The sequence below is a fragment of the Eptesicus fuscus genome, chromosome 15 (assembly GCF_027574615.1).
Source record: "Eptesicus fuscus isolate TK198812 chromosome 15, DD_ASM_mEF_20220401, whole genome shotgun sequence".
NCBI classification, from domain to species: Eukaryota; Metazoa; Chordata; class Mammalia; order Chiroptera; family Vespertilionidae; genus Eptesicus; species Eptesicus fuscus.
The window spans coordinates 57,346,142-57,361,233 of NC_072487.1; the positions used below are offsets into that span (position 1 = coordinate 57,346,142).

A 15,092-nucleotide genomic window follows, 5' to 3' on the forward strand; every position below is an offset into this window, starting at 1 on the left:
TAGAAACATCAATGATGAAAATCAATCGGCTGCCTCCCACACGCCCCCTACTGGGGATCAAGCCTGCAACCTGGGCATGTGCCCTGACTGGGAATCGAACCTTGACCTCCTGGATCATGGGTGGACGCTCAACCCCTGAGCCACTCTGGCCGGGCAGTATCTTGCATATCTTGAATGGCATGGAAGGACAGTAGATAAAGAAGAAGAGGAAGGATGACTTCCACATTTCATCCTGGGGATTTCACGGAGCCATTAACCAGGATTGAAAATATATGGAAGGAGGCAGAACAGATTTGGAGAGTGGGTGATAGAAAGGTTTTGGGTTTTTACAAAAATATGTTGTTTTGGGATATCTATGGAACAATATATCTTTTGCCTAAGAGCTTATTGAATATTGGTCTGATTACGATTATTAGGAATGACACAGAAGACGCATTATGGCCTAGAAGAATTCTGCTTCTAAATTTGCTAGTGATTGCTCATAAGGCCTTGGAAGTATTAGCTTCTCCCCCATCTGTAATGTTTAGAGTGTGGTGATGGAAACATAACCTCTTAGGGGAGTTATAAGTGAATTGAGCTGCAGAATAAATGATTGAATATTATAAGGCATTTGAAAAATTGTGGTAGTTAAACATTCTGGGAGCTATAGAAACCGTTTACTGAGATAAATGTGTATATACAAACGTTAGATTCCTAAGATCATTCATTTTGATGGCATTTGAATAACATAGGCTGAGTTGCATGGATTGCCTCTGGTATGGTTGAGATAAGCTTTTTGTTTTTTGTTTTAGACTTTTCATTACTCAAGTATGTTTTTTCCCAACTCTTTGCATTAGAAAAGAAAACTTTGTTTTACTGCTTATAACCAAACCTCTTGTGCTAATATTGTTTATACTTCCATTATTTTTTTTTTTAAAAAAAGATAGATACTACCTTAAAAATGTTCACTGAAAATGCATTAGCTAATAAACATGGAAAGAAAAACAGCAACTGTAAAACGTTTGCCATTACTGGGTTGTCTTAATATTCTTCATTGAGGCTTCTCTGTCCATCAGCCCTTCAAACAGGAAGCAGTATAAGGTTTCTTCTGATTGTTATGACTAGCACATTGTAAAGATCTTTCTCCTTTAATCTATTTAGTACAGGATCTATTTAGTACTGGCCTGTGTCCCAGAATACCATCAGAGATAAGGCTATTATCCTTTCATTGAGCATTATCCTAGGAAAGTATTTATAAAATTGAACTCTGTTGCACCTGCTGACCTCCTTTTTTAAATGGAGAGAGAGAGTGGGGGTGGAGATTATGTTCCCAGAATTCAGATGGAGCAGTGTTTGACGGCTCCGACGCAAAGTGCTTTAGTTGGGCCTTTCATATTGTGCAAATCGATTCCATCTTGGACTCTGAAAGAAATAAGTTGACAATTCAGATCAGGAAGTTGATCACATTGGGTGCTCTGCAGTTATTGGCACAGTTGCTGTTTTTTTTTTTCATGTGCAATTCCATAATAGGACTCCCAGCTATTTTAGGGATTAATCTGAAATGTTTGCTTGCCATTGCTGTAAGTGGAGTCAAGTGGCATTATCTTCATACAGGAAAGACTAATTTCAGAAGAGGTGGGTTTTTAATATTTTGCGAACTTAAGTAGTCATTACAATGGAAAAGAATGCTTAAAAATAATTCCAAAAACTTTGTTTCCTATTGAGACTATCTTAAAAAGATGAAGAAACTTGAAGAATAGTGCCCTGTAACTTCCAAGTACCTCTTGAATTATCTTTATATAAAATAAATGGTACATGTATTTATGTAAGTATGCTATTACAGCCCACGTATTTAAACACTTGACAAGTTGGTTGCTGGTTTGGGGGGCAGCATTACTGAAGTAAATGCAGGTTTTGTGGCTTTCTAAAATCTTATTGTTTGATAGGACAAGATATAAATGAAATAAAATCACTTCCATTTGTGTTGTCCCAACAAATCTTTTTCTGTATTTCCTTCTAGTTTCTTCTCACATCCTTACATGATGTTTCTGTAATTATTTCAGTGTTAAAATCCAACTTTTTCACTTCACATTATATTTTGCACTTTTCCTGTGGTGGTACATGATAAAAGTCCCTTTTTTCTATAACACAAATGCAAAGCTAATCCTATTTGTATTTAATAATAAAGTATTTGATCAAATTAGTAATCTGGTAAGAATGTCAACTAATAAAATATAAAAGTTTACATGATATAAGGCTGTAGGTCCTCGGAAAAATTAGACTATAGTCTAAATCTCCTCAGTTAACAATATCTATTGTACAATGAACCTTACAGTATTTTAGTTGCTATATTACAAAGTTATCAAGTTCTTAAAATATTTATCCATTTGGTGGATTGTACTCATCTGAATTTTATATATTGTGTAGATATATATTAGCCATATAGTCAGAGAAATAGATGGTTGCATAACCAATCTAGGATTGAATTTAAGTTGTTTTAAACTATCTGAAAATTGAGGATTCTTTTATCAGTTTAATCAATTTGTTCAGTTTATTTAATTATCATGTCTTGCCTTTTAAGTAAGAAAAAAGTAATGTATTATCTGAATGTGCATGTGCTCTATGCAATAATTTTAAATAGTAATGGAAAACATAGGAAAGAGAAGCAGCATATGTAGGTGAATGTGGGTTTTGTGGTCAAAGAGATCTAGAGTTTAATCGCACCTCTACTGCTTAGTAGCTGTGTCATTTTGGGCATGTTATTTACCTTGTTTCTTGGCCTCTATTTCCTTCTCTATAAAGTGGGTTTAATAATACATACGTGCCTTATAGGGTTATAGTAAATGATACAATTAATATTTATGGGATGAAAGGAGAGGCTTACCCCACCAGTAACTTCCTAAGAGTTCCCAGCATATGGGAGGAGGGGACAGGTTACCCTTCCCCACCACCACTCGCAGCCCTCCTCTGGAGATGAGAACCTTAGGAATGGGCTGCTTGGCCTAATCCTCAGAAGCAGTAGGGCTGGCAAAAACTCTTGGTTTCTTCAACAGGAGAATTTTATCATGTTTCTTTGGTTTATTTGTTTAGAGACATTCTTGGATGCAGTTTGGTCAGTTAGAATTGCAGTTGCTTATTTTTAAAAAATTGTATATATATATATATATATATATATATATATATATATATATACACACATATACACACACACACAGATAGATAGATAGATAGATAGATAGATAGATAGATAGATAGATAGATATCTTGACATATGGCAGGCAGCAATCACTCAATAAAGGTAGTTCTAGTACTTGTTATTACCCTTAATACTATCACTTAAAATTTGTATGTAAGTTACTGCAGGAGAAACGTTTTAAATGATGGAGGACCAATGCCATAGACCAAATCAGATTCTTTTTGATTATATAATGTTTGAAAGTTGTATGTGTTGAATTAATATTCACATTCAAAATAAAATTAAGTGCCTTAATAAGAGAACTTATTCAGACTGTTTGCTAACGTTTAACTTTCTTTCAACAGGCTCAGCACTATGTCACTACAAACTAAAGCCTTCTGAATATACATCTGCAAAAGCATCTTCTCTGTGCCCCAAATTACCAGTTCCAGCGAGGTAAATGTTATCGTATTTTTTTAACTTGTGACTTTTGTTTTCGTAGGTGGATTGTAAACTGTATGTTATTTTGAGAAAAGAGTCGCTCGATGATACCAGTTGTCTAAGTCCAGTACTTTTACATCTAAAATTTTAAAGTAGTAGTAGAAATAAGAGCATCTAATTTACATCTTAAAACACACACACACACACACACACACACACACACACACACAAGCAAACAACTTTTCTCATTATCAGGTATTTTGCATTTCTTGTGGGGGCTCCCCCTTTTTTTAAATGCCTTAATATTTAAGTATACAAAATTGCTGAATCATACAATCTGCAGTAAACTTAGAAGCCAAGCCTCACAGTCCAGAGATTCTTTGAAATTGATCCTACAAATACTAACGAGGATTATTTTTCAATTTATTTTGCAAATTAAAAAATATATATATATGGCAGGGATTATTCTCCACAGTTTATTTCAGGCTATCTCCTTCAGGTATATTCTCTGCTATAGGCTGTTTGCATATCTTATCCAATGTCTTATTCAACAAACATTTATTATTAAGTACCTACTGCATATAATGGATACAAGGATGAGGAATAATCTCACGGTAGTTGTAAGTAAAGCAAATTTTAAAATTATACCAGTAAATAGGTTTATAAGAAAGGAGATAGCCCAGCTGGTGTGGCTCAGTGGTTGAGCGTTGACCTATGAACCTGGAGATCAGGGTTCAATTCCCAGTCAGGGCACATGCCAGGTTCTGGGCTCATCCCTGGTGGGGGAAATACAGGAGGCAGCCAATCAATGATTTTTTCTCTCATTATTGATGTTTCTATCTCTCTCTCCCTCTCCCTTCTTCTCTGAAGTCAATAAAAATATATATTTTTTAGAAAGGAAGATAAATTTTCAAGCACTGTAGAAAATAGCCTCAGAATTAGGCATACAGGATTTGGAACATGTCTGATCTTCAGAACCTTTGCATGTATCACTAATCAAGTATGACATGAGTCAGATTCTCTAGGAATACTGAATTGAACCACTTTTATTGTATCTCAGTATATTATAGCAAGCTGTTGTTTAAAATTTTGACAGTCATGTCTGTTTTTCTTTGGATTGCTTATAAGTGTAATTTGTGTGTTATTAACTTGAATTTGAAATTTTCTGTTGAAAAGTAGACAAAGGACATATCCATTAAATTGATTTCAGCTTTTAGTCTTGTCAAGTTGCTATTGATGTTAAAATTTTAAGCCTTTGGACGTAAAAATAAAGGGACTATTTTAAAAGATATTAAATAAAAGGGATCTACAAATTATGGGCTTAGTCTAATAGGTAAGGAGACTCCATTTGTGAAAATTGAGAATATTGGGGAGGCTATCACAGTAAAGAAATAGAGGTCCTTTGAATAGAGTCTCTAGAGAAAATTTATCAATGTAAAAAAAAGCTATATCTTACTGAACTGTTAAAGCCTGTTTGAAATGCATATTTTGAGTAGAGTCACTATTTTAAGGCATAAATGTATTCTAAAAGCATGACCAGAGAGCCTTGGTCTGAGAAGGAGGTTGCTCTGCTTCTATACAGTATGGGCAGCTCATACCACACATTCTCCTCCGCCTCTGATCTCTGATCCTACCATGTTGGGGGCTCCCTGTTTCTGATTATTTGAGGTGTTTTAGTCTTGGCTGCACAGATATACACATCTCACATACAGCATCCTAAGGGCATTCCCCAAAAGACAAAATCTAGTAAGAGGGGCTTAGATTTTAGAGATGGACAGACTTGGCTTCTAACAAGGTTATCCACTAATGTGTCAGTAATCTAAGATGCAGTGATGAACCTATACACCTGAAAACTAACTATATACTATGTTTATCCTTTATTTAAAAACCCTTATAATCTAAGTGTCTTATCACTTTTGTCTGAACTCAGCCTATTAGAAAATAGGAGAAGAAATAGTTGATAGGAGGAAGGTAAATTATAAATATTATTATTTACTATTTGGCAAGCAAAGTGAAAGGATCAGCAAACAGAATAAATTGGTTTTAATAAAACACTTGGGACGATACCTTGTTCCACACTAATATTAGGTACCAAATCTAAAAAGTCGACTAAGATCTAGTCTCTGTCCCCAAGAAACCCTGTCCTTAAAAAAATTAGGGACTGTTTTGTACATGATGAATATATCTATATATACAAAAGCCTAAGCGACCGAAGGACTGAATGACCAGTCAACCAGTCACTATGATGCACACTGACCACCAGGGGATAGACGCTTAATGCATGAGCTGCCCCCTGGTGGTCAGTGTGCTCCCATAGCCAACCTCCTGCACACACACCCCTGTACCCCACACCGGCCCACCCCTATGATCCTGATCAGGGCAGGCTGCTGGCCAACCTCTCACAGCCCCTCCCCCGGGCCTGCTCACCTGGATGGGTCCCAGGCCCCAATCTGGGCAGGAGACAGCCCTGATTGGCCCCGATTGCTAGCCAGGCCAAGGGATCCCACCCGTGCACGTATTCATGCACTGGGCCTCTAGTATACCAGTATATATATTGCTCTAGGCAAACTTGTGATGCAGGCAAGTGGCCCCTGGCATCTTTTATATCTCTTTTCTGTCCTCCTGGGGGCACCCTAGTGGGACAGAAAGAGTTGCACTTTGAGCCCAGATAAGCCTGGAAGTGAATTTTTTTTTTTAAGTGAATTCTCTGTCACCACGTTCTCTTGGTCAGCTTGAGCAAGTCTCTTAACCTCTCTGTAAACAAAGTTTCCTCATACGTGACATGGGAATTTAATACCTCTGCCATAAAATTGTAAGAATTAAATGCAATAATATGTGTTACACTCCCATTATTGTGCTTGGCTTTTGGCGTGGTAGTATTATTTCTCTCAACCTCTAGAGCAGGAGTGGGCACCGTCCAGCCCAGGGGCCTGTAAGGCCTGCGAAATCATTTGGCCTGGCCCTGCCAAGGCGTTAGGGGTGAGTTAATTAAATGTTTGACCGAATATAGCAGGCTAATTTTTAAGTTGATAATTTTGTATGGCCTGTGAAGGATGTTATAAATATCTAAATGGCCCTTGGCAGAAAAAAAGCTTCCCCGTCCCTGCTCTAGCACCCGCCCTCCTTTACCCCCAAACTTCCTAGGCACCCAGGCACGGTCTGCAGCAGAAGGCAGTGCCTGTTTTAGAGAAAAGCAGTTGTAAACTAATTTCCAGTAAAACACCAGTGCCACATAATTGCCAGTGGTTGCTATTTTGAAGAGCTTTTGACTTTTAAAAACAAATGCCTAGAAAGGATCATATTTTACTCAAATTCGTAACTCTCTGTTGGTGACATGCTAAGCAATAAGGAGGCAATCTAGTCTGTATACTTACAATGCTTAAAGGTTTAGGTACAGACAGAGAAAATCGAAATAATAGGAACAGGTTACATAAATTTAGTTTATTCATCAAACATTGATTTGGGTACCTCTGGGTACCAGAAAGGATGCTGGGTGATGGGGAGTTAATAACATAATTTGGAGATGATAAACTAACAGCCAAGAAAAAAATGTTATCTATTTATTTTTAAAATGAAGGATTCAAGGTAATTTTTTTTTAATTTAAGGTAAATTAACATTTATAACTCATCTTCTGTATGCCAGCTACCATATTAAGCTACTCATATATTGTTAGGAATCAGAATTTGAATCTAATATCTTGTAAAGTCTATCCTACAGTTCGTTTTTGTTTTGTTTTTTGAGAGGGGGGTTGTTTGTGTTTTAAAGAGAGAGAGTACAGGAATGAGAGAAGAGAAAACAATAAAATAAAATGTATGAAAACCATTGCATTTTGCCATTAGATTCTTGACTTACTCTTTTCCTACCTTTTCTGTGCTTTGGAGATATTGTCAGAATCCTCTATTTTTTTTCTTCGTTCTTAAATAAACCTCTTAAGTAGAAATCAGGTGTAATTGTTTATTTATAACCTGAGGTGTGTTTTTTTTAATTGAGGTAACCTTGGCTTATAACATTATATAAGTTCCAGATGTGCAACATTATAATTCGACATCTGTGTGTATAGCATATCATGCTCACCACCAAAAGTCTAGTGTCCATCTGTCACTGTATAACTGACCCCCTTTACTCATTTCACCCTCCCTCCACACCCCTTGCCCTCTGGTAACCACTGATCTATTGTCTGCCTCTATGGGTTATGGTTTTTGTGTGTGTGGTTGTTGTTTGTTGTTGTTGTTGTTTTATAAAATAATTGTGTGAGATGCCAACACCTGTCTTCTCTTCTGAAGGCATATGGAGAAGAGATATTAGGCATACTTTGAGGGAGCTCATTAATTGTGATAGTCTGGGCTTAAAGGCAAATGGACAGTATGTTTGCCAAGGTAAGATACAATTTTCCTATGAGTGGCTAATTTTTAAAAAAAGTCTTTAAAAGACTCATTATAAATTCATTTTGTTCTTGTTCACTAATGTTTCAATAATGTGAAACAGCAACATTTCCTAATGGAACAACATTGACTTCTTAAAGATTCAGTGTTCTGTGGGCTTTGAAAAGTAGTAAAACTTACTACAAATATAGTTCTTTATGCTTGTCCTCTTAACTAAGAAGCACAGAATGTGTCATATAGGTTAGTCACTAAAGCAGAAATGATCCTATATACTAGGTTCTCAGAATTATTACTTTCTAAGAGGTAGATGAAATCAGCTAACTCATCTAATCCTAAATTCATTAGATCACATGGGATTTAAATAGTCAAATACAAGACAAACCATAATGCCACTATTACATAGATTTTAAAATAAGGAAACAATTTAAGCATTCACTCATGGATGGTGGAATTATTTTGGGGCAAGAGTTGAGAAAAAGAATGACATAAAGGGATCGATTGCTTTTTACTTCAAAGCTGTGTTTAACTTCATTTCTTACTACTCTGTCCAGATATTATCTTCTCCTTTGCCTTCTACTTCTATTACTCTGTACCAGTGAGAGCAGATTTTGACCATTTTGACCGTCAGCTAAAAAATGTAGTTAATCAGCTTGTGCTAATTTTATAACCTTCAAATTTAGAGCTGTCAGGATTTTTTTTTTTTCCTTAACTGACATAGATTGAATGATAAGGCCAGGGACTATTGTTATTGTGCTTCATTTCTTTGAGGGATACATGTAAAAGTACCCTCTTCAGTTGCCATGGGTTTATATACATTATAAAAATGACGTGAAAGGGTAAGTTCAGAGCAGATATTACTCAGTCTTTCCTCTTTAAAAAATGAAGGATTTGAATTTTAACAGAAGAACCCTTTCCCTTTTCAAGTAATCTGTTCTCATTCTAAGTCTGAAAAGCAGAAACATACTAAAGATACTGTGCTTGCTGCTTCTGTGAACTTAGAATCACTCATTGCTGGGTGAGCATAACATTATTGTTATTATTGCTGTTCCTATCAGAAAAGACAGAGGACTTATTCCTACCCTTTCACCTAACAGATGGAACAACTGAGAAAGAGGGAGGTGGAGTGATGTGGAACTCTGTCATGTTAGAAGAATCGCCCAGGGCTTTTGAACCCAAGTCCAGGTTTCTTTCCTTGATCACAGGCTTCACTCTCTTTTAAAAATGATGCGTGTTTCTTTGAGTATAAAAATACATCAACATGTTGCTGGTTTGACACAGCAGATAAGAGCATCAGCCTGTGGACTGAAGGGTCCCAAGTTCGATTCCGGTCAAGGGCACAAGCCTGGGTGGCAGGTTCAATCCCCAGTAGGGGGCATGCAGGAAGCAGCCAATCGGTGATTCTCCTCATTGATGTTTCTGTCCCTTTCTCCCTTTTCCTTCCTCTCTGAAATCAATAAAAATATATATTTTTTAAAAACATCCTGTTAGGATATGGGAGCTGTAGGTGGAGCCACCTCTGGCCAGGGGATCAAGTTCACTGTGGTTATCTGACAGGAAAAGGGAAACAGGAAAGCAGGGCCAACAAATTGGTGGGAATTAAGTATGAGAAAAAGACATCGGTAGTACCCTTAAGATGGATCGATTTTATGTTTAAGGTTGGAGGCAAGTGAGTTCAACAGAGGCTGCATCAGAGATGAAGGGGTAACAAGGCAAGTGAAGATGTATATAATCATGGACTCAAGAGGACTTTAGTTTTGAAGGCTAGAGAACCTTAGTTAAACATAGGGTTAGGCTTCCTTAGATGGGACATTAACCTGGTAGTAACAGTATCTAGACAGCATCAGGAAAAAATACCACGCACATATACACACAAAAATGAAAAACAGTTGTAGGTCCCAACAAAGTTACCAGTTTAAAGGTTTCTTTCCCCTAAATCAGCCTCTATTGACTTAGGAATTTATAGTTAATCTTATTTGATCTTTTTTCTTGTACTATGTCTAAGTCCATCTCATTTAAAAGTATTCTGTAATTTAATATCTTTGTATATCATTAGTGAAACAACTTTTGGTGAAAAAAACACAGTATGATTTGCATACCCGTAATACAGGCATTACTCAGAATGCTTCAGCTTTCTGCAATTTCTGCCAAAATATCAAATCCTTGGCATCAACTTTCACCAAAACTATTTTACTAACACCATTTTAGAGGTATACACAGATACACCCATTAATCACAAGAGGCAAATTTTTACAAATCAACATTCATGTCACATTGTCACATCATTTTGGGATACATTTTACTGAAGCATAACTGAGGTAAGGCAAGATCTTCAAAATTGTATTGTTTTATTATTCCATGAAGTTTACCAGTATGGAAGGCGTTGCTTATTCTGACTCCCAGTGGTGCTTATTGGTCAACATTTGAGAAGGGAAACCAGGATAGTATTTTGCTTGTGGTCATACAAAGTTGCTTTGCTGAGATTAGAAACCTTAGAATCTGATGCTTAACCATGTACTCTTACCTACTGATTTGACCCAAATACAGTGCCAACCAAGAATAAGAACATACTTATATCATTCTAGTCAAAATGGTATATTAGAAGTGTGACTAACAGTCCTACAAATAATTCGGAAGATGTGGGATTTACATTAGCCATGGCTAAAATCTAACTTCATGCACACATAAGTGTGTATTCATGCATTGATACACACATGGAGCTGTCTTAGAATCCAAAGAAATCTCAGCTGAGGGCATGTTCATAGCGCTTTCTTTAAAATCTCTTAGTGATTAGATATATACCATCCTCTCAGAAGCTAAAGTAGAACCATGTTAATAACAAACCTGATTAATGTCATGGTGCACACTTAGCTATGTTCCTTCACAAGTAAAACTGCAGTCCGTACAAGCCTGAAGCAGCAGATTATCTCATTTTTGGACACTAATAATCTTAAAGTGAAAACATACAAAAAGAAAGCAAATAACCCCAAATCTCATAATACTACCAAATAGAGATTTTTCATTTGTTTATATTTTTTGTCCTGATTCATATGTATATATCTTTTATACAGAGATGCAATCATCACATTAGATATAGATACATATTTTTGGTTATGTTTCCCCCTTGTGCTCTTACATCATCCTTATTTCCATACATCAGTATTCATGGTTATTGTTTTACATAGCTGCATATTGTGCTGATTAAGTCATGCTCATGCCTCAGTATGACTTAGTTTACATGAGTTCCTAAGCTTGTGCCCAAGCATCTTTTTAAATCTAAGGTTTTGTATGTCGTTCTGATAGAGGAGACCATTCCATTAACAGGGGCACATTTCAAGCAAAAGCCCATGTGTGTCTTTATTTTTAAATAGCTTACGGCAAAAATTCATTTTCAGTTCAATGAAGGAACCTTTGTAAGTGTTGTCATCTGCCCCTTGATGGATAGATGTGCAGGCTGAGGAGTTCAAGTGTTTAGGTTTGTTTCTGGAGGTTGTATCTGTGTGTACGTGTGTGTATATGTGTGTGTGTTTCTTTTCAGAAGGGGAGGGTAATGTCTTCTGTTGGAACATGCACTCCACCCTCTTTGATAAGGTTTGTGGTAAGAGTTGCATCACTGCCCATGACAGCCATCTTCATAGCATTAAGCTCACAGCTCTTAGCCCCCATATGACGTGTGGAGGGTGGAGTGTATTGCAGTCACATTCACCTTTCATTTGTGTGTTTGATGTGGCATTTATATTAAGTAGGAGTAATTTTTTTTCTGATTTTTTTTTCTTGTGTCACCAGTGCACCTATTCCATTCTTCCATCGCTGTGCTCCTGTGAACATTTCCTGCTATGCCAAGTTTGCAGAGGCCCTGATCACCTTTGTCAGTGACAATAGTGTCTTACACAGGCTGATTAGTGGAGTAATGGCCAGCAAAGAAATTATATTGGGACTTTGCTTGTTATCACTAGGTAATTGTTTTTCTCATTATTAGCTATTGCATAGTACTGCAGCAGAAGACTGTTTTGTCTTTTAACCAAAAATATGAATACAACTGGGGATACTTGTAAAATGTTTCACTTCCCATAGCCAAAATACCTGTTTCAGATTATATATAGTTATATATATCTGAAACTCATTTCTGTTCTTTTCCTCTCATTGGAGAAAACTAGTGTTTTCTCCAAACTTTGGTTACTAAGTCTATAATAACCTCTAACATTATAGCAGGAGGCTTCTTTTAACAAATCAATGCCCCTTTGTTTTTAGTTATGAATCTAATCTTTGGTTTATTCGCTTATAAAAAGAGGCCACATATTTCTATATATTTTTCCATCAAAGAACATAGATTTCTGATTGATTACTTTTGAAGTGTTTAACCCTCCCCACCCCCCATGCAACAGGTCATAATATCACTCTATTGCTGGGAAAATTAGAAAATCTCCACTTGTTAGCCATTGAGTTTTCTCATCAATAAGTAGACAATATAATCAAATAAAACTGTTATTTTTAAGATGTAAACACCCTATATTATCGCAGAACTATATGTAGCCATATTAGAATTTATAGACTTTTTTAATAAGGGAGAAGGAAACTGGTAGGAACCAAACAACCATTTCATTTTTTACGTAAAATGGTATTTATGCCTGTTAACAAGTATAGTCATAGGGAAGACTAGCTGTATTTCCATCTTATCATTAGAGAGTCTTTTCTTTTTGCTTAGGGGTAGTACTTGACTCAGTTGAAAAAAGATTGTCCATATGAAAAGCTATTTCTATGATATTGAAATGCTCCTATCTATTTTTGGTTCCTATATACTTTTTGCAAACGTGAGTACCCTAATAATGTTACCTAGTCACAGATCTTAATTTTTTTGGCTTTGTGAATGGCCCATAGAAGCTTGACTATTAGCCTGGTTTTATATAAAAACTCGAGGCCCGATGCACAAAATCTGCAAGGGGCTCAGCCCTCACAGCCCCGGCTTCGTCCAGAAGGTCATCCAGAAGGACGTCTGGAAGGTCGTTCGGCTGTCTGGTCTAATTAGCATATTATGCTTTTATTATTATAGATTATTTGGTTTCTGAAGTAGTTGAATAATTCACCAAGAAAAAAAATTTAAACCTTAAAAATAGTGATAATAATGTTAAGTCATTGGAATTCCGGCTTTTTCTTAGAATGCTTCTCTTTTGAGGCTTAAGATCTTTGTCCATTTGTTTTTGAAGTGGGCCTTTAGATAATTAAAAGGTGAACAAGTTATGATTTCAACAACAAATTTCGCCATAAAATGGGCTAAATCCCCCCACTTTGTTTTTTGAGATTTTTTTACTCAATATTTTAGCATGTTGGAATTTAGCTGGGGATGGGTAGAAGGGTTAACTAAATAACTCAAACTTTGCTCCAACCCCAGTTGAGGAATGAGGCCAGAGGAATTTTGGCTTCAGTAGGCTTCAGGATATTATCCCATAGCGTCAGACCATCTCTTGGAATTTCAGAGGAGAAACAACCAGAAAAAAGATAAAATACCATCTAGTTTATTGACCAACCATCAGAGAAATTGGTCCTAAAATGTATAAATTACTCAAGGAAGTGTAGCACCTAATTTAACTGCTCTCTCTCTCTACGTGTAAGAATTTTTCTAGTCACCAACATGACATGTCATTCTCTGCACTTTGTGTGTTGGCATGTGTGTTTGCATGTGAGTTCTGATGCCTTTCTATGGTGAATCCACAACAGTTCTGTGCTGTTTTTGAGTCACCATGTGCATTTGCATGTATTCTTTTCTGTGTTTATACACCCACCGTTAGGTGCCTTTGGTTTCAAGTGGCACAAGTACCGAAGTCAGAGTGCAAAAGCAACCTGTTTCCTTTGTTACCTAAATTGGGATCATGAACTTGTCAATAGCAACAAATTATTTCCATGGGAGAAAACAACTGAAAGAATTTATCTTTATATTTTCTAGTGTTTTCCAAATAATATTCTACATGTTCTCTATTTATCTTCCCTGCAGTTCTATCCATGATTTTGATGGTGATAATCAGGTATATATCAAGAGTACTTGTGTGGATCGTGACAATTCTGGTCATACTGGGGTCACTTGGTAAGCTGCTTATTTCTTTGTTTTTCAGTAATTAGAACTGAGAATTAAAGCTTGTTTCTGACACTGCCTCAGTTTGGAACTACTTTGAGTATTTAAACAAAAAATTTCTGCTTTGCATTAATTTAAACTGTAAAAAAGACTGATAAGTGGATTACATTGAAGTTAGGTCATGCTGAGATCAATAAATCAAATAAAAAGGTGAGGTAGTTGGCAAATGGAGATTATTTTTTAAAGGAGCTAACTTTTTTTTTTTTTTTAATTTGGGGGGAAGAACCCAAGAGAAAAGACAGCAATCGAGGCTCTGTTTGGCTTCCGGCTCATTAATTTTCACTTGATTCTTCCAATGTTCTCTGCCAAGCAAGTAAAGGAACCCTTTCCTTTTATCTGGCACTTTGTAAAGGCCTAAGTCAGCCATTGTAAGGTGTTGAAGTTCTTTCTGTTTGAAAAGTGTTTCTGGCAGAATAAGGTGTGTGTGTGTGTGTGTGTTGTGTGTGTGTGTGTGTGTGTGTGTGTTTAAAATTTATCACTTTTCTGTCTATTGACTTTCAATTTTGTTTACTGTTTGTAATGATACTTTCTGGGCCTTCTGTGTTTATTGTCTTTTTTTTTTTACTTTCCCCTTCCCACTTAGAAATGTGATAACTACTCATGGTATCTAACTACTTCTGTGGTAGAAAATAGAAATATAGAGAAGAAAATAAAACTTTTAATTTTTACATGCTATATCTTCTTTTTTAGAATTTACCTCTTGCTTAGGATACTCTTTTCTTAGTTTCATAGATTTTTTTCTCTTCCTGGTTTTGTTTTGCTCAAATCCATCACCGGTGAGGCCTTGCTTATCCATCTTATATAAAATTACAATGCTTTCCCAACACCAGCACCTTCTATCCCTCTTACTAGATGACTTTGTTCTTAGACTTTACATGCTGTGTTTTTACTTTTTCCCCCGATTTTTATGTTTCCCCATTGCTATGTAAGAAGCTTCATGAGGTGTGAGGGTGGGGACTTGGCTTTGTTCACTGCTCTATCCCCAACCCC

The 15,092-nt window shown here is 36.3% G+C and overlaps 1 protein-coding gene across 5 annotated transcripts in view; it reads left to right on the plus strand.

The window, feature by feature from the left end:
- The window catches only part of SLC44A1 (solute carrier family 44 member 1), a 152,535-nt gene that overhangs the window by 79,750 nt on the left and 57,693 nt on the right, over positions 1-15,092 (plus strand). For all 5 annotated transcript variants that reach the window (XM_054726930.1, XM_054726933.1, XM_054726931.1 and 2 more), the window contains exons 5-7: positions 3,520-3,610; positions 11,762-11,931; positions 13,965-14,054. In XM_054726930.1, coding sequence (XP_054582905.1) covers positions 3,520-3,610; positions 11,762-11,931; positions 13,965-14,054 — 351 coding nt within the window. The remainder of the gene's footprint in view (positions 1-3,519; positions 3,611-11,761; positions 11,932-13,964; positions 14,055-15,092) is intronic.